This window comes from Siniperca chuatsi, linkage group LG18 (genome assembly GCF_020085105.1).
Source record: "Siniperca chuatsi isolate FFG_IHB_CAS linkage group LG18, ASM2008510v1, whole genome shotgun sequence".
NCBI lineage: Eukaryota > Metazoa > Chordata > Actinopteri > Centrarchiformes > Sinipercidae > Siniperca > Siniperca chuatsi.
The window spans coordinates 455,510-478,903 of record NC_058059.1 but is presented as its reverse complement, the minus strand read 5'-3'; the positions used below and the strand labels follow the sequence as shown (position 1 = coordinate 478,903).

Below are 23,394 nucleotides of genomic sequence, written 5' to 3'. Positions count from 1 at the left end.
AAATCAAACTCACCTTCCAGGCGTAGATCCGAGTGTCGGATGAGCGACAGGCGAACAGACAGCGCGCCGCCGCTGCAGCGGTACTGAGGCCGGCCGAAGTCTGCCGCCTGTCCGTCAGCGAGCTCCGACCCTGAAACAGCAGAGACAAGAGGAAGGGCTCAGACAGCAGCTGCTGCTCCACAGACTACCGCTGCAGCAGGACGACAGTGCAGCTGGCCCACATAACGGCTCCACGGGGCCCTGAAGCCTCTTTAACTAGCCCCACCGGTTTCTAAAGGTCTGACATGTTGTCCGTGTGCACCTGAGTCCAGTCCTCCTCCCCGTTAGAGAGAGGAGGACTTCCACAGGACTGCAATACAAGACATCAATTCAATTCTACAGAAAAGACAAACCCACAGTATTTCGATATGAAACCCACGTTAAAACTGTTCTTACACTATTATCTGATTCACGAAGCGCTTTTACTCAACATGTCAGGGAGTCAGAGCTCCAGCTTTCTTCTCTGAAGCAGCAGAGATGTTTGATGCATTATCTGTAACAATTAAAAACTACATTTCTATCTTCCCACTGATCACAGCGCGAGTCACCGCGATGTGACCTGAACCAGGTGGACTTTTACCTTTCAGAAACTTCCAGACCGGCACCGGGAAAAGTCTTCCCCGGCTCCGGGTCTCCACCGGCGGCTCAGAGTCCGAGAACAGCGCCTTCAGACCGGCCAAACCTCCGTCTGCGTCCCTGTGCGGCTCCTCTGCCGTGTTGATCTGGGCTAAAGCCACCAAACTGATCCAAACCCAGGCCATCATCGTCCGTTCGGGAGCTGCCGACCCGGTCTACTCCGCTTCTCTCTGCCCGCCGAGCGCGACCGAAGAGCGGCTGGAAGCTGCTGGAAGCCGGTGAAAGCCGCCGCCACACCTGAGCCTGAAAAAAGCTCCCGACACCTGGATTCACCTGGTAATTCGAGAGTTGGAACCGGAAGTTGAACCGCTGATTAGCCGTCGTGGGTCTAAACTCAAACAGGTGAAAATAAAAAACAAGAAATCAGTTTTTGTTTTTGATTCATGTAATTTATTTTGCTTTCCATTTATTTGGTGTGATTTTAATCACAATGCGAGTACAACGAAATAAGACATAGTATTTGAAAGCTGAATAAATTGCTGCAACAGGCTACTAATGCAGTAATCATAAATCACATCCTTTTAGAGAGAGACTTGATACTTTATCATTTCATAATGCTGTATTTCCTGAAACAGAGCTCTGTGATTACAGCCGTAACGCTGACTGATGTCAGTTAAAGCTTCTTTAAATGGGAAATTAACTGTAAATATAGAAATCAAGTGTTGTTTTTGTTTGTTTGTTTGTTTGTTTGGAGGTGGCAGAAGTGTTTTCAGTCCTCAGTCCATTTTATGCATCTTCCTACTTCCACTCCGCCACATCTCAGAGGCAAATACTGGACTTTTTACTGCGTTTGTCTGACAGCTTTAGTTACTCTGCAGTCTAAAGTGAAGTAAAGGATCTAAATACTTCTTCCACAACTGGAAAATAACAACACACCAGACAGACAAACTCTGATTTAAAAAGATTCGCCTAAATTTGGATTGAAATTGCGAAATTAATTGAAAGCTGAAAATACCGAAAAATTCCCGACGGAAACAAAGTGAACAAAAGTTACAATCAATATAATCAAGTTCCCACAGGACAAATAATGTAGAGATTTAAACTGTGAGCATGTTTGTCAACACATCAACTCGGCCTAATAAAAGCATTTTCTAAATTGTTCATTTAAATCAGAAATAAATAAATAAGTCTGATGAAACACTGTGAAGCTACAGATGCTAAGCTAACTCATGATGCAGACTGTGCTAGCTGTAGCGTCAGCGCGTCACGCTGTCCTCCACGGTGGCGGGGTCCAGGTAGACGTACGGCAGCGTCAGGCCGACGTTCCTCGCTGTGATGTCACAGCTGAGACGTTTCAGGTCGCTACAGAAATGGGCCGCCATCTCCATGGGAACGCTCTCTGTGAAGAGCTGCTGAGCTGAGCCGCCCAGACGAACCTGAAAGGAACATTAACAACTCATTGATCCAAAAATAAGTTGCAGAAGAAAAATCAGCAGCAGCTTTTTGTGTGTTCGTCCACCAATTCTGACCGTAAATGGTTCACAATCTTATTACAATATTATTTAATAATTATATCCATGAGCCAATCGGTGATTGTTTGGAAAATATAAGTTACATGTATATCTATTTACATAAAGCCCTGGAAAGAGCTAGTAAGTGGACCTTGAGTTAAGATTTCAGTTATACTTAAAGAGCCTCATTATCTTCAGCTGAAGTCATTTTTCCACAGAATGAGGACTGAGGATTTTGTCATCCGTCTCTTACAGCAGTGGTTCCCAACCTGGGGGTCGGATCTCAATGGATCCCAATGGATCCCAAAATACATTTTTGGGGTAACAAGATGATTAAAGGTATAATAAAGAAAATTACACATTTCTGTTGCACAAAATTCTGATGGGAGCAGAGGAGGTTGAGAACCTAAAGAGGCCTCAAACGTGACAAACCTGGGGCTGCGCTGGTTAGCGCATTGTGTGCATATTCCACCCAGGTCAGATGACTCCAGGATTTGGGGTTTGCGGCAGCTACACAATCATAATCAGAATCAGAAATACTTTATTGATCCCCGAAGGGAAACTCTTTGTTACAGCAGCTCGCCTTTACGTCAGTGCACACAGGAGGAAGTACTAGCAAACAGACTCATAAAACATCTTCAGCATTGTCCGGCAGATGTTGAAGGACATCAGCCTCCTCAGAAAATAGAGGAGGCTCAGGCCCTTCCTGTAAACAGCTTGAGCTTTCTTGGTCCAGTCCAGTTTATTATCCAAGTGTACTCCCAGGTACTTGTAATCCTCTATAATGTCCACACTGACCCCCGGATGGAAACCGGGTCGCTGGTGTCTTGGCCCTCCGTAGATCCACAACCAGCTCCTTAGACTTTGTCGCATTGAGCTGCAGATGGTTCTGCTCGCACCATGAAACAAAGTTCCCCACCACAGCCCTGTACTCAGTCTCATCACCACCGCTGATACATCCCACCACAGCAGAGTCATCAGAAACCTTCTGATTGTGGCAGGACTCTGTGTGGTAGCTGAAGTCCGTGGTGTAGATGGTGAAGAGGAAGGGAGAGAGGACAGTCCCCTGAGGGGCCCAGTGTTGCTGACCACGCTGTCCGACACACAGTGCTGCAGGCGCACGTGCTGTGGTCTGCCAGTCAGGTAGTCCACAATCCAGGACACAAGGGGGGCATCCACCTGCATTGCTGCCAGCTTCTCCCCCAGCAGGGCAGGCCGGATGGTGTTGAAAGCACTGGAGAAGTCAAAAAACATGATCCTCACCGTGCTTGCCGACTTGACGAGGTGGGTGTGGATGCAGTTAAGCAGGAAGATGATGGCGTCCTCAACTCCCAGCCAGGGCTGGTAGGCGAACTGAAGGGGGTCCAGGAGGGGTCTGACCATGGGCCGCAGCTGTTCCAGCACTAGTCTCTCCAGGGTCTTCATTATGTGGGAGGTCAGTGCCACCGGTCTGTAGTCCTTGGAGCCACTGGGGCGTGGCGTCTTCGGCACAGGAACGAGGCAAGATGTCTTCCACAGAACAGGGACCCTTTGAAGACTCAGGCTCAGGTTGAAGACATGTTGAAGGACTCCACATAGCTGGGGGGCACAGGCTTTTAGCACCCCGGGGCTAACGCCATCAGTGCCTTGTTTGAGTGGAGTTTCATCAGCTGCCCTCTCACCTGGTCAGCAGTCAGGCACACAGCAGAAGTTACAGGTGGGGGAGGGGGGAAGTCATTAGTGTGAAGAGGGCTGTTAGCCTGATGGGTAGAGGGGAGCAGAGTACTCAGAGGAGCTTGAGGGCCGACAGCAGCTGAGTTAGAGGGGGGATTAGCAGGAGCCGGTGTGTCGAATCTGTTAAAGAACAGATTAAGTTCGTTGGCCCTGTCCAAGCTGCCTTCAACTCCTCTGCTGCCAGTCGGTCTGAAGCCAGTGATGGTCTTCATGCCGCTCCAGACCTCCCTCATGTTGTTCTGCTGGAGTTTCCGCTCCAGCTTCCTCCTGTACTTCTCCTTGGCCTCCCTGATTTTCACCTTCAGGTCGGCCTGGATTGCCCTCACCTCCTCCCTATTACCATCAGTAAAGGCCCTCCTCTTGGCATTCAGGATGTCCTTGATGTCCTTTGTTACCCACGGTTTGTTATTTGGATAACAATGGACCATCTTGGTTGGGACATTGCAGTCCACACAGAAGTTAATGTAGCCAGTAATGCACTCTGTGAGCCTGTCAATGTCCTCTCCATGAGGCTCACAGAGTGCATCCCAGTTTGTCACTTCAAAACATCCCTGCAGTGTCTCGTAGGCCTCCCCTGACCATCTCCTCACTGTCCTTGTGGTCACAGGCTGCCTTTTAACCAGAGGCACATAGCAGGGTTTAAGGTAAGCCAGGTTGTGGTCTGAACTACCTGGGGGGGAGGGGGGGAGAGCTGTATGCGTCCTTAACGTTAGCATACAGCAGGTCCAGTGTCCTCTCCTCTCTAGTAGGACAACTCACATACTGGGTGAAATTAGTCAGTGTTGAAACACTGACATGGTTGAAGTCACCCGAGATTAATATGAGTGCACTCAGGTGTTGAGTCTGTAGTTGTGCCATGGCGGCGTGAATGGCGTTGCACGCCGATGCCGGGTTAGCAGAGGGGGGGATGTAAACAGCCACAACAATGGCATGTGAAAATTCACGTGGCAGATAATATGGCTGGAGTCCCACAGCTAACAGTTCAATGTCCGGGCTACAGATACTCTGCTTGATAGTAGCGTGACCAGGGTTACACCATCTGTTGTTGACCAGAACAGCAAGCCCACCGCCTTTACGCTTACCGCTCCCGGTACGATCCCTGTTGGCCCGAACAGTCTGAAAGCCGTCGATGGAAACGTTATGGTCTGGGATATCCTGGTGTAGCCATGTCTCTGAGAAGCACATCAAACTACACTCCTGAAACTCCGTCTGACTCCGGGCTAACGGCGTTAGCTCGTCCATTTTATTCGCCAGTGATCTCACGTTGCCCATGACGAGAGAAGGCAGACACGGCTTAAATCTCTAATTCTTAAGTCTCTTTCGTCTGCACCCCTCTCTCTTCCCTCACCGCTTCGTTCCACCTCTGCATCCTCGGTGTGTCCTCCTCCAGATCTCAGTGGGGACATCGGTTGTCCTGGGCACCATGCCGCTTGGCTTCAGCGCGATCAGCTGTTCCCTGGTGTAAACAATGCGGCCAAACAGCTGATCTGAAGTGGTACCCTGACCGAGTAGCAGAAGAAGAAGTTCCACAGCGAAAAAAAGTACCAAAACACTTTCTACCCTCATTTTCGTAAAGAGTGTAGTTTAAATTACACTTTCACACAAGTTACTCAAGTTTGGAAGAAAAAGGAAAGTTAAAAGTTGGAAAAAGTAAGACGACGAGACGGAGCTACGGCAACAGGCAGAATGCGGGCTGGCGCACGCGCACTCGAATCTGCAACACAGAGCTGCCTCCAGGTCCTGGGTTGCCCTTTCTGATTGACCATTGGTTTGGGGATGAAAACCTGATGATACGCTTACTGTGGCACCCAGGGCTTAACAGAAGGCTTTCCACACTTGTGAGACAAACTTGGGACCCCGGTCGGAGACGATAGAGGGCTATCCCGTGCAGGCAGAAAACCTGATGGACCAGGACGTCGGCTCTCTCACGGGCTGTGGGAAGTTTGGGGAGAGCCACAAAGTGAACAGGTCTGGAAAAAGCGGTCCACTACTGTTAAAATGACTGTGTTACCTTGGGACGGAGGTAGGCCAGTGACAAAGTCCATGGCTATGTGGGACCACAGACGGCTGGGAACAGGCAGAGGGTGTAGCAATCCAGCAGGGGGACAATGAGAATTTCTTCCTCAAGGGCAGATGGTGCAGGCAGTCACAAACGCCCGAGTGTCCGCCTCCATGGTGGGCCACCAGAAGTGCCTCTTTAAGAAGTCCAGGGTTTGGCTGATACCAGGATGACAAGCAAATTTGGAAGTGTGTGCCCATAGAAGTACTTGGGAACATGCAGCATCGGGGACAAACAGACAGGTTGGGCTGTGTTTGCTGGGCCTCCCTCATTTTTGCCTCAATTTCCCATATGATGGGCGCAATGATGCATGAGGATGAAACCCGGATCAGGGGACGAGTCTTCAGTCATGTACTGGCAAGAAAGGGCGTCTGGTTTGATGTTCCTTGATCCCGGCCTGTAGGTGAGAGAAAAGTTGAAGCGGCTGAAGAACAGAGCCCACCGAGCCTGTCGGGGGTTGACTCTTGGAAGACTGAATGTAGGACAGGTTCTTATGGCCGGTCCACACAACAAATGGCAACTCGGACCCCTCCAACCAGTGTCTCTACTCCTCTATTTCCAGTTTGACTGCGAGGAGCTCTCTGTTGCCTACATCATAGTTTCATTCCACTGGGGTTAGCCGTTTGGAGAAAAAGGCACAGGGATGGAGCTCCACAGATCCAAATGGGTCGGGATCCCAATGGATCCCGTTGGATCCCAAAATACATTTTTGGGGTCACAAGATGATTAAAGGTATAATAAAGAAAAATACACATTTCTGTTGCACAAAAATCAGCTTTTTTCTTGTGAATTGTAGGACACTTTTCCTTCTTCAGGCTGCTCAGAAACTTTCAAATTAAAAAATCTGAGAAGGAAAAATCACTTCTTGGTCAAACTCAGATCCACACTGAGGCCAAGAGGTTGCAAAGACACATTCATTAGCTTTAAGAGCTCACAAGCCAAAACTGTATGGAATCGCTGCTTTCCATTGTAGGCATGGAAGGAAGGAATCACTTCACAGCCAGACGGGAGAAAGGATTTCACACAACAACTCTGTCATATGACATGTGAGCTACAGCTGACTATCACTCCTATTATTATTATTATGTTATTAATATTAATGTTAATGTAATGTTACCACTACATTACATTTTTACTATTTTAAAATTCTAGGTGGAATTTACCAATATCTATAATATACCAATAAATCTAATTACTTCAGATCAATGTATTATAAAAGAAAAACTGCAAACATTAGAAGAAACAATTAAAGGCGACCAAAACCCCCCTGATTTCCCGATTACTTGGACAGAATTGACCACACAGATAAAGTCTCTCCGGCCAGGGAAAGCTTGTGGTCCGGACTGCATTAAAAACGAAATGCTCAAATGCAGCACCCCAGAGATGCAGGGTGCCGTGCTGAAGCTGTTCAATATCGTCCTTCAGTCAGGATGTTTTCCCCACATCTGGTGCAAAGGGCTCATTTCCCCCGTTCATCAGAGGGGGGACCAATCAGAGCCTGTAACTACCGAGGCATCTGTGTCAGCAGGTAAACTGTTCTGTCGTATCCTGAATAAAAGAATACTAGATTTCCTTGAAGACTCCATCCTGAGTAAAAATCTAATTGGCTTCCTCCCAAAACACCGCACCACCGACCATGTGTACACCCTTCACACTTTAATTAACAAACATGGACACCAAACAGGAAATGGTAGATATTTGCTTGTTTTAGTGACTTCAAGAAAGCTTTCAACTCTGTTTGGCATGAAGGGCTCTATCACAGACTTCTACATTGTTTTATAGGGGGCAAAATGTATGATCTGGTTAAATCAGTGTATTTGGAAAATAGGTGTGCTGTAAAAGTTGGAGACACACAAACTGAATCCTTCAGCCAGAGAAGAGGTGTTCGTCAGGGCTGCAACTGAAGCCCGACTTTATTTAATGTGTATATAAATGAACTTGCTGTACAGCTGGATCAGTGTGCTGCTCCTGGCCTCTCCCTCCTCGATATAGAGGTGAAGTCTCTGCTTTATGCTGATGACCTTGTTCTGCTGTCTCCAACTGAACAAGGACGACAGCAACAGCTGGACATAGTAGGAAAGTGCTATCAGACCTGGGCCCTGGCAGGAAATATGAAGAAAACTAGTGTCATGATTTTTCCAGATGCCAGGAGAACAAATACCAGTTTACCATTAATAATAATATCATTGAACACAGTATGAGTTATACCTACTTGGGTATAACCATAACAGCATCAGGGAGTTTCAACATGGCCGTGAACGCACTAAAAGAAAGAGCTCTAAATGCAATTAAACGAAAATTCTATAATTTTCAAATTCCAATTATAATTTGGCTTAAAATATTTGATAGTGTCATCCGGCCCACTGCCCACTGTCTGGTGGTGAGTCTGGGGTCCACTCAGTCACCAGAGCTTTACCCGCCGGGACAAACATCCAGCAGAGTCTCTACATGCAGAACTCTGCAGATACATTTTACACAGAAAAACACCAACAGATGCATGTGGAGCAGAATCAGGCAAAGACCCGCTGATAATTAACATTCAACAGAGAGCGCTCACATGTTGTCCAAGAGATGAGCCCAGAACAGAATCCCCTATGTCAGCTGGTGCTGAGGCCAGCTGCTTGTCTTCGTCACTGCCCAGCGCCCCAGAGCCATCAGCAGTTCTGCCTGGTACCCAGTCGGCAGCCTGACCGACACCAGTTCCTGTGCCGCGGCGGTCTCTGCTGGATCGCAACCGCCTCCTTCCCCGGTTGGATCGCAACCAGCTCCTGCTCCGGTTGGGCCCCAGCCATCTACACCCCTTGAGCTGCCGCTGCACCCTCCTGTCACTGCTGGATCGCAGCAGCAGCAGCAGCAGCAGCAGCACCCTCCTGTTCCACCGGAGTGGCAAGCTCTGGGTTCCCTGGCATCACTGGTCCCGCCAACTCCTCTACCAGTCTCCCCGTCGCTGGCTTCCTGTCCTGCTGCCCTGTCGCCGGGCCCTGATCTTGTTCTCCAGACATGCCGCAGGCCTCCAGAAGGTCTCCGTCTTGCCTGCAGGCCTCTAGTGACCTTCAGCCTGCGCCGCCAATATTCCACCAGACCTCCAGATGGTTTTGGTCTTCATTATCAGTCTTTAGTCCAGCCTCCGGAGGGGTTTCGCCTTCATCGTGGACCTCATGAGTTGCTCTCCGCACCTGCCCAGCCCCCGTGCCATCCGCCTGAGATCTTCCGCTTGGCCTTTGAATCCCTTCTCCGGACCCCCTCCACCCACCCAGGACTGCCTTCCCGAATTGGACCTCTGCCTGCCAGACTATCCATGTAAGCCTTTCCCGTAATAAATTATTGAATTGCATCTTCTCTGCCCCTCGTCTGCATTTGGGTCCTATTCCTTGTGTTCCCTGCTCCCTTGCGTGACATCCACTACGACTGAGTGTCTGTCTGTCTTAATTATCTGTATATATTTTAATATCGCATTTCTTCTGTTTATGTATGTTTTTATTTTACACATGCTTTGGCAATGTTAACATCTGTTTCCCATGATGCACATAAAGCTGAACTGAATTGAATTGACAGACAGACAGACAGACAGACAGACAGAGAGACAGACAGACAGACAGACAGAGAGACAGACAGACAGCATGGCTAAATAAAGGCAGAGTTGGGACTAAATTCATGGTTACATAATTCATGTTGGTGTGTTAAGTTCCTCCATGATGTGTTGTGTTTGTGTGTTCGTACGAAGTCTGCAGGTTTCTTGCTGAGCAGGTAGACGGTGGCGAGGCCGTGCACGGTGGAGTTCACGTCAGGAAAACTGTCCAGCAGGCTGCGCTCGCTGCAGCGCCCCCTGCAGGCCGGAGGAGGACGCTGCAGACCCACAGGAGCGTTCGGCATCCACCCGAAATAATCCAGCTGCACAGGGAGACATTTAAAATACAATATATAAGCACCGGACAATAAGTGAGCTTGGAGCCTGAAGTTCTTTTAATTGTTTTTAAAACCACAGGAGGAGTCTGGTTGCACCTGTGCGTTGTTAACAGCGGTGTGCTGCGCTGATGCATTGAAGATCACCATGGTAACGAAGTACGTCAGCTCCGGCACTGAAGAGAAGGATTTGGGGAAACCTGAGAGACACAGACTTTATTATAATAAATATAATAAAATATTACTTTGATTTTGTTTTTACTATTTTTATATCGTACAATATAGCCCCATTCCGCTTTTATTTTGAAATGTTAAATCTGAAGTGCTCTTTAAGTAAAATTTTATAAAATTTGACTTCTGTGTTTCTACTTTCTACTGTGTGATACTTTAGTTCTACTTCATTTGCTTCTGTACTTTCAGGGCACTTTACTGTAATACTGTAGGAACTTTTTACTTTGACTTCACTGCAGCTTTTATTTTGAAAGTTGCAGTACTGTAAAAGCTAAGTTTGACTACACGGTCATTGTGAAGCAGAGTTAAAGTATCACACAGTACTGCAGTAACAGCACCACAGGTACTGCAGTTAAATGCTGTCATACAATTACCACAATAAGTAAAACGGAAATACTCAGACCTTTCTTCTCGTCTCCTAGGCGACCGAACACAACAATCTCATTGATCCAGCTCTGCAGCTCTGAGTCTCTGGTGACGTCATTGTTGCTGCGGTAGTAGTAGCTGACCACGCCCCCTACGTACCTGCAGCCAATCACAGTGGTAAGTTTGGCTTTAGATACAAAAAGTCACATCCTGTTTTCAGTTAAACTCTCAGACTGAGTGTTTCTTACTCAGGAGGCGTTTTTATCATTGTATTATGTACTTTGCTTAGATCTTAGTGCTGCATTCAACACCATTGACCATCACATCCTATTACAGAGACTGGAACATAAAATTGGCAATAAAGGAACCACACTAAGCCGGTTTAAATCCTATCTATCAGATCGATTTCAGTTTGTACATGCAAGTCCTCCATGCATGCCAAAGTTAGTCATGGAGTTCCACAAGGTTCTGTGCTTGGACCAATTCTATTCACCTTATATATGCTTCCTCTAGGCAATATTATTAGGAAACACTCCATAAACTTTCATTGTTATGCAGATGACCCAATTATATCTATTGATCAAGCCAGATGAAACTAACCAGTTAACTAAACTTCAGGCATGCCTTAAGAACATAAAGACCTGGATGACCTGCAACTTTCTGATGTTAAACTCTGACAAAACTGAAGTTATTGTACTTGGCCCCAAACACCTTCAAGACACATTATCTAAAGATATAGTTACTCTAGATGGCATTGCCCTGGCCTCCAGCAGCACCGTAAGGAACCTATGAGTTATCTTTGATCAGGATTTATCCTTTAACTCCCACATGAAACAAACTTCAAGGACTGCCTTCTTTCACCTATGTAACTTTGCAAAAATCAGGCACATCCTGTCTCAAAATGATGCCGAAAAACTAGTGCATGCATTTGTTTCTTCCAGGCTGGACTACTGCAATTCCTTATTATCAGGCTGCCCGAATAAGTCCCTTAAGACTCTCCAGTTTATCCAGAATGCTGCGGCACGTGTACTGACAAGAACCAGGAAAAGAGATCATATTTCTCCAATATTAGCTTCTCTGCACTGGCTCCCTGTAAAATCCAGAATAGAGTTTAAAATCCTTCTCCTCACCTACAAAGCTCTTAATGGTCAGGCGCCATCGTATCTTAAAGATCTCATAATACCTTATTACCCAACTAGAACACTGCGCTCCCAGGATGCAGGGTTACTTGTGGTTCCTAGAGTCTCCAAAAGTAGACCGGGAGCCAGAGCCTTCAGGTATCAAGCTCCTCTCCTGTGGAACCAGGTCCCAGTTTGGGTTCGGGAGGCAGACACCATCTCCACATTTAAAAGTAGGCTTAAGACTTTCCTCTTTGATAAAGCTTATAGTTAGGGCTGGCTCGGGTGAGTCCTGAACCATCCCTTAGTTATGCTGCTATAGGCCTAGACTGCCGGGAGACATGCATTGCATTTTTATCCCATTACTGCATGTTACTAACTCGACATCTTCTCTCTCGTAGTTCTGTGCTTTCTCGTCTCTCTCTGCTCTCTCCTTCTGTCACTTTCAGCAGGTCTTTCTGCCTCCGGAGCTGCAGAGTCTGGATCTGTGGTTGTGGGCCGCCTGCTGCCCCCGTGTTCCTGCAGAGTCTGGATCTGTGGTTGTGGGCCACCTGCTGCCCCCGTGTTCCTGCTCAACAACTGCTGCTACAGTTGTTGTTATTGGCTCTGTTACTGATGCTGACATTATTTTTCCTATAGCTGTCATTCCTATTATTATTAATTTATTAATATTAACACTAAAATTACTATTCTACTATTTAAAAAAAAATAATAATTCTAGGTGGTATTTGCATTGTGGGCCCCCCTCCCCCAAAACCTCTCTGTCTCAAAACCTAACACGGCAGCGGCGGATGGCCGCCCACCATTGAGTCTGGTTCTGCTCGAGGTTTCTGCCTCTTAAAGGAAGTTTTTCCTTGCCACTGTGGCCAAATGCTTGCTCATGGTGGGATTTTTTGGGTCTAGACCTGCTCTATAGGAAAAGTGCAATGAGATAACTTCTGTTATGAATTGGCGCTATATAAATAAAATTGAATTTAATTGTTTTTCAATTAATTCATCAGTATTATTATTCTTCTCCTGCGTTGTCCTTTTCTTGTATAATGTCTTTCTCGGTGGCCATTTTCACAAATATTCTCTTATGTCAGTTTAAAAACGCCCAGCCAGCAGTCAAGGACAATAAATAAAACCAGGACACAGTCACATCCTGTACTGCTGCAAAAACCCACAGCCCAGGAATTAGGAATTATTGGGTAAAAAAGTGTTGTAATTGAGCTAATCCAGAGTTTACAGAGTTATCTGGTGATTTTTGTTCCCAAGAATCTGCAGAACAACGCTAAGTGACGTGAGTTAAATATTCAGCATGATTTTTTTGTGTGTTTCGTCGTGAGATCAAACTGCTGGAACAAACAGTGAGAGTGAATACGGGCTCAACAAATCACATCACACCTGTGGATGATGTCCCACAGCCGCAGGCCATCGTCACGGTAATAATAACCAGGAATGGAGTCCAGGCCACGCCCAGTGATGTCATCTGGTAAACAAAGGTCACGATAGGTGAGTGAGGCCGACGCCCTCCTTAGGAAGTCCAATGTGGCGGCTCCGCCCACCGCCGTGTACTGAATATTTAATGAGATAATTTTAAAAAGTGTTAAAAGATGAGTAAAACAAGGGCATCCTGGTAGTTTACTGTTACAAAATATGGAAAACCTTAATAGGATTTATTATTCCACCCTGTCATGTCGTTAGCTTCTATAACTGCATATAAGTTGATAATATTGCTTAGTACTTCCAAGATGCAGTTGTTAGAGGTGAAACATTTCTACAAATGTAGTCAAAAATTGGAAATTAATAAATATTGCAGTACTTTTGGCCACATTGCTCTTCTGTAATATATTGTATCTAATACAGTATGAAACAGTAAAATAAAAAAAATCTAAATACAAATTAAAGAGATTTGACATTTAATGTGTTAAAAATAAGTAAAACATAAGACTAAAATTTATAACTAAATACTTCAATAAATAACGAACATGATCAAATGTAAAATGTTATTGATATTTGCTTTCAGATGAATCACAAAGTGGAGCAAACCTCTTAAACGTTAAAAATGTTAAATGATGTCAGTGATGACATCATGGGGGCGGAGTCTGACCTCTTTCAGTGATCCTCCATCAGAGAGCAGCAGCTGACGAGCCAGAGTGTCGATCTCCAGAGTGAAACGGAAATGAGGCCCCAACAGCTGCAAAAACAGACAAGAAATACTGCAAAAAGTCCCGACAACACTACTCCTGTCACACAGTGAAAACCATGTGCCATGTTTTGAATTTTTCACACAAACCGAAATGATTCTTTAATACAATTGCAACTGCACAGGAAGGCAAAATACACAATTCCACAGAGCAGTACTGTAACAATACTGAACTATACACAAACTATTATGAGCAGTAACAAAGTCCGATATACTCTAAATAACACTGTAATAATACTAAAATAATACTATATTTACACACAGTCAGTCCTGCTCTTACACAGAAAAATACTCCCAGTACTGCGTACCTTGTAGAGAGGATGCACCATGGGAAAGTTGCGAAGTGTTGCCATAGCGAAGAGCTCTGACATCACATGTGTGCGCAGGAAGTGAGAACGCAGCTCGTGATCGGCGAAATCTGCAGAGCGCACAAAGGTTTTGGCCGTCAGCCAATCAGCTTCCAGATCCTGAGGGACGAAGACCGGGTTTGTCTCACCTGGAGACTGTTTCAGCTAGGAAAGGAGACAAGGAGACGAGTGAGGAGACAAAGAGGCAAGAAAGCAATGACAAAGAGTTTTAAACAAGGGTTTAGTGTTTGTGTGATATATGTGTGTACAGTTACAGCCATGCTAGTGCTGATGCTACGTTAGCACAGCGCTGCTTTGAACTAAATGCTAACATGTTCACAATAACAACGCTAGCATGAGGATGTTTAGCAGGTATAATGTTCACCATCTTAGCCTGTTAGCATGCTAACATTAGCTAGTCAGCAGTAAACACAGAGTGCAGCTGAGGCTGATGGGAGCGTCAGCAGCTCTGCAGGTGTTTGGTCAGAAACCAAAATGTCGGACACGTTAACGTGTCGACCTGATGGTGGCGCTAGATGGACAGTCAGAGGATCAGCAGAGTTATTAAGATTAATTGTCTGGAAACCATTAATGTTTGTACCAATCTGGGTGCCAATCCATCAGGTAGATATCTCAGTCTGGACCGACACAGCGACATCACCATCCATAGAGTCAAGCTACAAACCAGAAAACCATCACGTGTTTTCTTTTTCCTAAAACCAGGACTTTTAAGACAAAACACTCTTGTGACATTAAAGTTAAAGTTACTTCTTTCTTACAAATTGTTAATAATTGTGTTTTATACATTTGAAATGTTAAACTCAGAGGTCCAAAGTCTGTAAACTTGTTTCCATCTTAATTCTGAGAGAATTCAACTTCCTGTCATCGTATCAACTGCCTTCATGTTAGGAAAACCTTCCACTTCTGTAATCCAGCAAACACTGTTGCTTTAACTGTCTGTAACACAGACTTTATTCAACCACACAGTAATAAATAACAGAAATATAACCGGATAACTATATACAGTAAAATAGAATATACAAAAAAAACAAACCGATAATACGAACAATAGCTTACTTTGGATTCTGAATTTGGAGTTCTTTATTTGCTGACGCTGCTTTTTCTTATCAAACATCTTTGTGTTCTTTTGACCTTATATCTCACTGTTGTGTTCAGGGGTCAGAGGTCAGGGGTCAGGGGTCAGCTGGCCTCAGGTTTACCTGGATGGCGACAGGCAGCAGTTGGTTGGTGGAGTTCAGGTGCAGCAGGACGAGTGGAGCTGTCAGGTAGTTCTGCTTCCTGTTCACAGTGTTCGCTGTGAGACCGTCCAGCAGCCGATAATCCGCCACAAACATGTTTCCTCTCTGCAGGCACAGTTTACTAATAATTACTAATAACCTCATTAATATTCATACAGGAGACGGGACCTGTATCAGCTTTTATTCGTATAAAATATTACAGTTTTTAAACAACACAATGCAAAAATAATAACCCTAACCCCAATTTGTTACATGTTATTAGAACTTTAAATGTTACATGTTAATTTAATATAAAATAACATATTTTAAATCTGGAATATTGTTTTTAAATGTCTTTGCTCAGATGAGTGTCATGTAAATGTTTATTTATTTTCACTAGTTTCACTCAAAAAGTAACATTTCAATGAACTTTTGCACCTTTTCAGTGAAGTGAACGACCCATTTTCTAATCCACAATTTATTCCCTTTCTTTATTTGTGGCGTTTCTGCCTTTATTCAGAGCTCAGACGTACAGAGGGACACGACACAGGGGGGCGACCTGCAACAGCGCCGCTCGCTGGTCTTAAACTGGGCGCGCTGGAGCCTTAGACCACGAGTCCACAGGGACGCCGCCAATGTTTTCATCGCTGCTCTCAATAAATGTCACAGCAGCAAGTTTGTGAGTTTGTAAAGAAACTCGTCGTTTAGTTACTGCAGTGAAGCTCGTGACTAAATCAGAAAAATAAGGTGTTCGCTCTGTCTCAGGTAAAATATGTATATTAATATACAGTATATATGTAATATATAACTTTAACATATATTTTATTAACTTTTCCTGTTTCTTTGCTGTCGTAATAAAATTCCCTTCGATCACCTCCATTTCCTGACTGAGGCTGGCTCCGCCCTCCAGCGACGCCCTCACCGTCTCCTCGGTAACGGCCATGTTGGGCGGGATTTCTGTGCAGCGGCGAATCAGAGTCGGGTTGGCTCCGTTCAGGAACTGATGTCCGAAGAACCAGTCCTCCCTCCAGAGTCGCTCCACCAATCCTGATGCGCGACAGACAGGAAGTCGGGGGGCGGGGCATCAGTCCACGAGAAAAATACGCCATCAAAGCATTTCTGTTGTTTTTCTTGTTTCTATTTCAAGTTTCAGACATTATGAGATCTGATTAATAATATTTTTGTATAAATAGTAAATGATGATAAATACAAATTTCATTATTGATAAAAACTCTTTCAAAAACAATTATTTTGATATTTTTCAGTTCTAATAAGCTAATTATCTGTTTTACCTTTTTATTCCACTGAATTTTACTTTATTTCATTTTAATTTAACTTCCTGAATTTTATTTAAAGTGTTGCAATGTTTTAATCTTGCTTTTCTTTGTAACATTGATCTAAACTGGTGCTGTGTGAAAAGTATTTATTACTGATTTAAAGAAACTACTTCCTTCTGTAACTGGAGATCATTTATTTCCTCCCGTTTGTTGCCGCCGGTTCCTGTTTTACTGCGAGTTTCTAACATCAACACAAAACCCCAGATGTTGATTTATTTCTACATCTTCGTACAGAAACCACGGTATCTGCGAGGTCGAGGAAACACTGCATTTGTGATTTTTACAAATAGATGATCAATGTTATTATTAAATGGATCGTTGTCTCACTGCAGGTTGGGGTCCTGGTCTGCTTGCAGAGCTGATGGATCTGATGAAAACTGGACCAACGCTGCTCAGAGCACAGGAAGCTCTGCAGACCCAACTCCACCAGTCTGAACACAGAAAAACACATTGGAGACCAGTAGAGACCAGGAGAGACCGGTAGAGACCAGTAACGACCAGTAGAGACCAGGAGAGACCAGGAGAGACCGGTAGAGACCAGTAACGACCAGTAGAGACCAGTAGAGACCAGTAACGACCGGTAGAGACCGGTAGAGAACAGTAGAGACCAGTAGAGACCGGCAGAGAAGAGTAGAGACCGGTAACCACCAGGAGAGACCGGTAGAGACCAGTAGAGACCGGTAGAGAAGAGTAGAGACCGATAACCACCAGGAGAGACCGGTAGAGACCAGTAGAGACCGGTAGAGAAGAGTAGAGACCGGTAACCACCAGGAGAGACCGGTAGAGACCAGTAGAGACCGGTAGAGAAGAGTAGAGACCGGTAACCACCAGGAGAGACCAGTAGAGACCAGTAGAGACCGGTAGAGAAGAGTAGAGACCAGTAGAGACTAGCAGAGACCGGTAGAGAAGAGTAGAGACCGGTAGAGAAGAGTAGAGACCGGTACAGACCGGTAGAGACCAGTAGAGACCAGTAGAGACCGGTACAGACTGGTAGAGACCAGTAGAGACCAGTAGAGACCGGTAGAGACCAGGAGAGACCAGTAGAGACCGGTAGAGACCGGTAGAGAAGAGTAGAGACCGGTAGAGAAGAGTAGAGACCAGGAGAGACCGGTACAGACCGGTAGAGACCAGTAGAGACCAGTAGAGACCGGTACAGACTGGTAGAGACCAGTAGAGACCAGTAGAGACCAGTAGAGACCGGTAGAGACCAGGAGAGACCAGTAGAGACCGGTAGAGACCGGTAGAGACCAGTAGAGATCGGTAGAGAAGAGTAGAGACCAGGAGAGACCGGTAGAGACCGGTAGAGACCGGTAGAGACTGGTAGAGACCAGTAGAGATCAGGAGAGACCGGTAGAGACCGGTAGAGATCAGGAGAGACCGGTAGAGACCGGTAGAGACCGGAAGAAACAGTTTAATGAAGCAAAACTCAGAACTGAAGAAAACCTGTAAGAAATCTAGTAGAACATAAATAAAACAATAAACACAATAAAATGTATTAAACTAATCAATCAATTAATCAATCACTATTAAATGAATACAATAGTTTGGTCACATTGAACACGGGACCATACAGTCGGAACATCACTCCATTTTAGTGCTATTTTGTGAGTATCAGTATTAATACGTTTATACTGAATATCAAACGCATCTCACAGTCTTCCGAGATAGATGGCGTTCGCTCAGAAACTACACATCTTAACGTCTTAACGTCTATATTTTACATTTTACTGTAATGAAATAAATACTTAAATTCTTTTGAATATATTTTTATCGTAATGAATAATATATGTATTTTTGTGTGTTTGAAACTACATTCAGTTTATTTTATTTCAATAAATAAAAGAACTCTCGTGATTACTGTCAGTAGTACTGTGGATTGTTTTCATCGTCGTGGAGCAGATGGAGTCTGATCCGTACTGTGTGGTCGAAAGCTCAGGCAAAAGATAGTAAGTGGACCTTGTTTTATTGTTTTTCTCTGCTGTTTGCACTTTATTTCAACATCCAGAAACTTCACGTGTTCCATGTTTTGTACGATGTTTTGAAAGAGTACCAGCTGCAGACACAAAATGGCGGACCTCCACGAGAGCCCGCAGGAAGTGCGCCGGGCGATGAAGTCAGTGTGACATAGCGGCCAAACCGTGTAATTACAACTTCTGGGTCGTCGCGTGATGTCATCACTCCGGCACCGAGAAGACTTTTCCCCGTAGACTTGAATTGTGAAGGAAGCGGCTGTAAAATGGTGGACGCGTTTCTTTTAGCGTCACGCGGCCCGACTCGTTTCACCATCAGAATCTGATCCATCCGGTCCGCTAACGTTTGGAAAGTCTAGAAGAGCCGCGCCATTAAGTCATTTTATCCCCATTCAAGTTAGCGGAGGGCTAAACAGGAAGTTAGCCGGCTCGGCGGCGGCGTCTCCGGCGCGCTCGCTCTCTGGGGCCCACGGACGATCCGGGTCGGTTTTTTGGCTTCGTGCTCCACTGAGCAGCTTCAGAGGAATGAACGGGCCCCGCCTCCGACGCTGTGTCCAGCGCTCTTTACACGCCCATGGCACCTCCGCAGGTGACAGGAAGTCACGTGATCTCGGCAGCCTTACTGTAAAACACAACTTTATAACTGGATTCACTGATTTTGGATGTGGATCATATTTAATGGAGGAAAGACGTCCTCCGGCTGCTCTGCCTCAACTCTCGGGGATTTACGGAGTTTCCTGATGGACAGATGGCGTCACCGTCCGCTGCCCGCCAGCATTCCCATAAATATATATAAATATATATAAATATATATAAATATATATTTATTTAACTTCCACTGTATTTCAAAGACTAAAAACATGGAAACATGGACCCGGTACAAACGGTATTTTTAACGAAGTTCTGTAAATGGTTCGTTTTTTCAGAAACGTACACTTTGCCGACGGTCAGCATCATGTCGGTCGCCTTGGATACGGAGAATCGAACCTCAGCAGGAAGTGACGTGATGTCGTCAGCCTTCATCGTCTCCGGGAGACCATCGTCATAGCAACTCCACCTTTAAAAAAAAAAGACCATTTAGAACATTTTCCTTATCTGCTCATAGTTTATAATTTGTCATATAATATAAAGGCTATATAGCATATTAATAATATCATTTAATATAACGTTTTATAATATCTAATATGTCGATTGATTACCGATATGCTTGCCGGCGGTACGTCAGCTCGTTTATCCTCTGATCCAGTTCGATTGGTCGGACGTCGTCGAACACAAACTTTGCTTCAGAACGAAAACAACAAACACACAAAAATATGAACTGTAACAACGAAGAGCGACTTTTAAAAAACCGAACGACAGAACAAAAAATAAACGAGCTTCTGTTTCATCACCGACCAATCGAATCCCTCAGCGCCAGCGAGGTCGAGCAGCTGACGAATCGGTAGCAGGGGAACACTGAGACTCCGCCCTCTGGCGTCGTCACGGAGACCTTCGAACAAAACCAGACGCTGGCTGTGGTGGGCGGGGCTTCCAAACGGACCAATAGCAAAGCTCCGAGGCTGCTGGGACAGTACACCGCGTATTCTGCCTGGCAACAGAGATTTTAGACTTTAATCTGAGTGATTGAGACTAAATATGTACATAAATACATAAAAAAAATATATAAAAGAATTTTAAGAATTTAAGAAAAATTAGCTTTAATTGTCTTCATGCAAAATTATTTTATTAACTTATTAGCACTGATTTAATAATGATGTTAATTATGTGTCTCTCGTGGATGTGTCATGAGAGCTGGATCGGCGGCGCTCCCGGTGGCCTCTCGCGGTAATGCAGCGGAAAATCCCCTGCGACCGCAAAAAGCATTTTCCCCGAAGGTCATTTTATTAACGAGTAAAACTGTTGACGGGACCCCTCCAGCTTTAAACATGGTCACATATTACTCTTCGTCTGAAACCGCGTCGCCGTGTCGGGTCTCGGGAACGAGGATGCTTGCTAGGCTAAAGCTAACGCTGTACGGATGTGCAGAACTTTAAGGGAAAACTGAATAAATAAGGCGAGCGTTCTTTTTCACACAAGATATTCAAGATATTTTGATTTTGTGGTTTTGCGTCGCATTTATTGGTCACTTTGCTATTTAAATCAACATATTAGCCGCCTAAAGGCTGGAATCACTGATAGGACACTGCATGAACTGCGGCCGTAACAGCTTTCTTCAGGGTATTTTCATTTCGCAACTCATTTATCTTTATTTGTGTTTCACCGCTGGCTCTATCGGAACAGTCGCTGGCAGCGGCCATTTTAAACTGCTCGTTAGCTTGGCCGCTACACCGAGATGGCTCATGTCAAGTCTGGCTTTTTACTTTTACTGTATGAAATACACTCTGATATTTAACAGCGACTTTAAAACTTTTGGTTTTTAAACGGGCCTACGAGTAAAACTGAAAAGCTTCGGTGGAGCAAAGTTGTAAAAGACTTAAACGATCGAAAACCAAAACATCTCGGAGTAAAACAAAAAGGGCGTTTTATCCGCTCCACTGTGAAGAAGCTAATGGTGAATAAGTCCTGACAGGCGCACGTGTGCGGAGACAGAAGTGAAAGTAATAACTGCTTTGTGCGTTTATCGACGTGAACATGCTTTTCAATATAAGAAGCGAAGAAATGATTTGCATCCCTGGTGATAAGTTTGTCTGCCAAGCTGTGGTTTCATGTCGCATACGGGATCCATTTCTTAATAAAATGCCCAAAAGAAAATTGATTGATTAACTTTTGATTGATTGCGGAGAATCCGCTGTGATTTCCGGCTGTAATAATAAATCCAGCTGAGCGATGACTCGTTTTCCTGTGACATCACTAAGAAATTAACGCTCAACACAAATGAACCACGCCGTCGGCGAGTTCAGCGTTTCATACTTTCCGAACATTACGAATACATCCGCTCTGCGTAACTAAAGCGCGATTATTGGACCGAGGCGCCGTCTTTGGTCCAGAATCCAGCTCTGATGCACATCCGCGGCCCGCGGAGCAGGAAGTGCGGCTACTTCTTCTTCTGTGGTTCTGCTGCAGCAACACATGTTCTTTAAAACCCGACAGATCTGGAAAATGCAAACAGAACAGTTTATTGATTAGGGTTTTCACTGCGATTGTATTTTACAGTGGAAATAAGAAATAAACTTAAACCTGAACTAGAGTTTAGTGTTAACTAAAACAACGATCACAGAACACGGATTTTACTGTTAACTGTAAAAATATTAAAGATCTCATTTCTGTTTACAAAACTGAACATAATCGGGATTTTTTGAACGTACGACTGTTAAATTATATCTATAATTTACATTTTAGTGAATAATGAAAAAAACTAGTCATTATTAACTTTATTGAAATTGTTCTGTAATCTATTTTTATTGGTCCAAAATATGAATATTTAACATTTTCATTTAATAAACAAATCATTAATTACCATGGTTACCGCAGTAGTGTTGTCGATTAACTGTCGTTTAGTTAAAAGTTAACGACGTCGGTCATGACTCACAGATCTCTCAGCCAATGGGACGCGCTCGCTGGCTCCTCTGCTGCCGACCAGTTGGACGACGGTTCGGTGGGCGTCGCCGGAGAGGAACAAACACTCCTGATAGACGACAACCCGGTATATCACCATGGCAACTGCACAATCAAAAACACAAAAAACAATTAGTCGGTTTACGTGTTGTTTAAAACTAAATACTCAAAAAGAACAACTTGTGTTTCCATAAACATATAATTTCACTCTGTGTGCGTGTGTGTTGCTGTGTGTGTGTGTGTGTGCGTGTGTGTGTGTGTGTGTGTGTGTGTGTGTGTGTGTGTGTGTGTGTGTGTGTGTGTGTGTGTGTGCGTGTGTGTGTGTGTGTGTGTGTGTGTGTGTGTGTGTGTGTGTGTGTGTGTGTGTGTGTGTGTGTGTGTGTGTGTGTGTGTGTGTGTGTGTGTGTGTGTGTGTGTGTGTGTGTGTGTGTGTGTGTGTGTGTGTGTGTTGCAGTGTGTGTGCGTGTTGCTGTGTGTGTGTGTGTGTGTGTGTGTGTGTGTTGCGTGTGTGTGTGTTGCAGTGTGTGTGCGTGTTGCTGCAGTGTGTGTGTGTGTATGTGTGTGTGTGTGTGTGTGGCTCCCCCACAACACGACGACGCACGGACGCACACTCACACCGGCGAAGCCTCACTAACATTCGTCCTCCATCACCGGCGTTACGAACCCGTTACCGTCCGGTAAGAACGGGAGGAACCGGTTCCAGAATGAGCGTAGAAACAAGGTGGATGAACCGGTGGAGCTTCACTCGCCGTGACGAAGTCCTGCAGAGTCGAACACAAAGAAACACGTCGACGGCTTCCGTCAATATTTAGTTTCCACATTCCTGCAAAGTTCAGCAGGTGAAGCTGCGTGTCGATCAAACCTCCGATCAATTATTAATACGCTCACTGATAACCTGCGGTGGAGCTGCTGCTCCTTCGCTGGTGGAGGAAACTGTGCAGACTTTAGCATGGAGGAGGAGGAGCGAGTGAAGCAGGTGGAGTAGAAGAGGAGAGCAGGAGAAAGAAGTGGAGAAGGAGGTGGAGGAGCAAGAGGAGCAAGAGGTGGAGAAGCAGGGAGAAAAGGAGGAGCAAGAGGAGCAAGAGGTGGAGAAGCAGGGAGAAAAGGAGGAGCAAGAGGAGCAAGAGGTGGAGGAGCAGGGAGAAAAGGAGGAGCAAGAGGAGGAGGAGGAGCAAGTGGAGCAAGAGGTGGAGGAGCAGGGAGAAAAGGAGGAGCAAGAGGAGGAGGAGGAGCAAGTGGAGCA

At 45.2% G+C, this 23,394-nt stretch overlaps 1 protein-coding gene across 6 annotated transcripts; it reads right to left on the bottom strand.

The window, feature by feature from the left end:
- Positions 1–802: 802 nt before the first annotated feature.
- Positions 803–23,220, bottom strand: LOC122865861 (polyunsaturated fatty acid lipoxygenase ALOX15B-like). 6 transcript variants are annotated; one of them, XM_044174807.1, is made up of 18 exons: positions 23,047–23,220; positions 22,761–22,912; positions 22,126–22,256; positions 21,635–21,688; positions 19,992–20,184; positions 19,796–19,877; positions 19,531–19,653; positions 16,954–17,057; positions 16,164–16,336; positions 15,272–15,415; positions 14,013–14,216; positions 13,609–13,695; positions 12,903–13,072; positions 10,436–10,557; positions 9,901–10,001; positions 9,619–9,789; positions 7,846–7,997; positions 803–2,051 (listed from the first exon to the last, which is right to left on the bottom strand). In XM_044174807.1, exons 2-18 carry the CDS (start codon positions 22,786–22,788, stop codon positions 1,970–1,972), a joined length of 2,121 nt encoding a protein of 706 aa, XP_044030742.1. In that variant the 5' UTR covers positions 22,789–22,912; positions 23,047–23,220; the 3' UTR covers positions 803–1,969. The 6 variants fall into 6 exon arrangements, with proteins under 6 accessions (XP_044030742.1, XP_044030743.1, XP_044030744.1 ...); XM_044174808.1 differs by having other exon boundaries at positions 22,767–23,220; XM_044174809.1 differs by having other exon boundaries at positions 22,787–23,220.
- Positions 23,221–23,394: the final 174 nt, after the last annotated feature.

Coding starts and splice junctions, on each gene's coding strand:
- LOC122865861 (XM_044174807.1), bottom strand. CDS start 22,788: ATGTTAGTGAGGCTTCGCCGGTGTGAGT. Junction 19,878..19,991: donor GGCGCTGAGGGATTCGATTG/GTCGGTGATGAA, acceptor TTCGTTCTGAAG/CAAAGTTTGTGTTCGACGAC. Junction 16,337..16,953: donor GACCAGGACCCCAACCTGCA/GTGAGACAACGA, acceptor GTCGCGCATCAG/GATTGGTGGAGCGACTCTGG.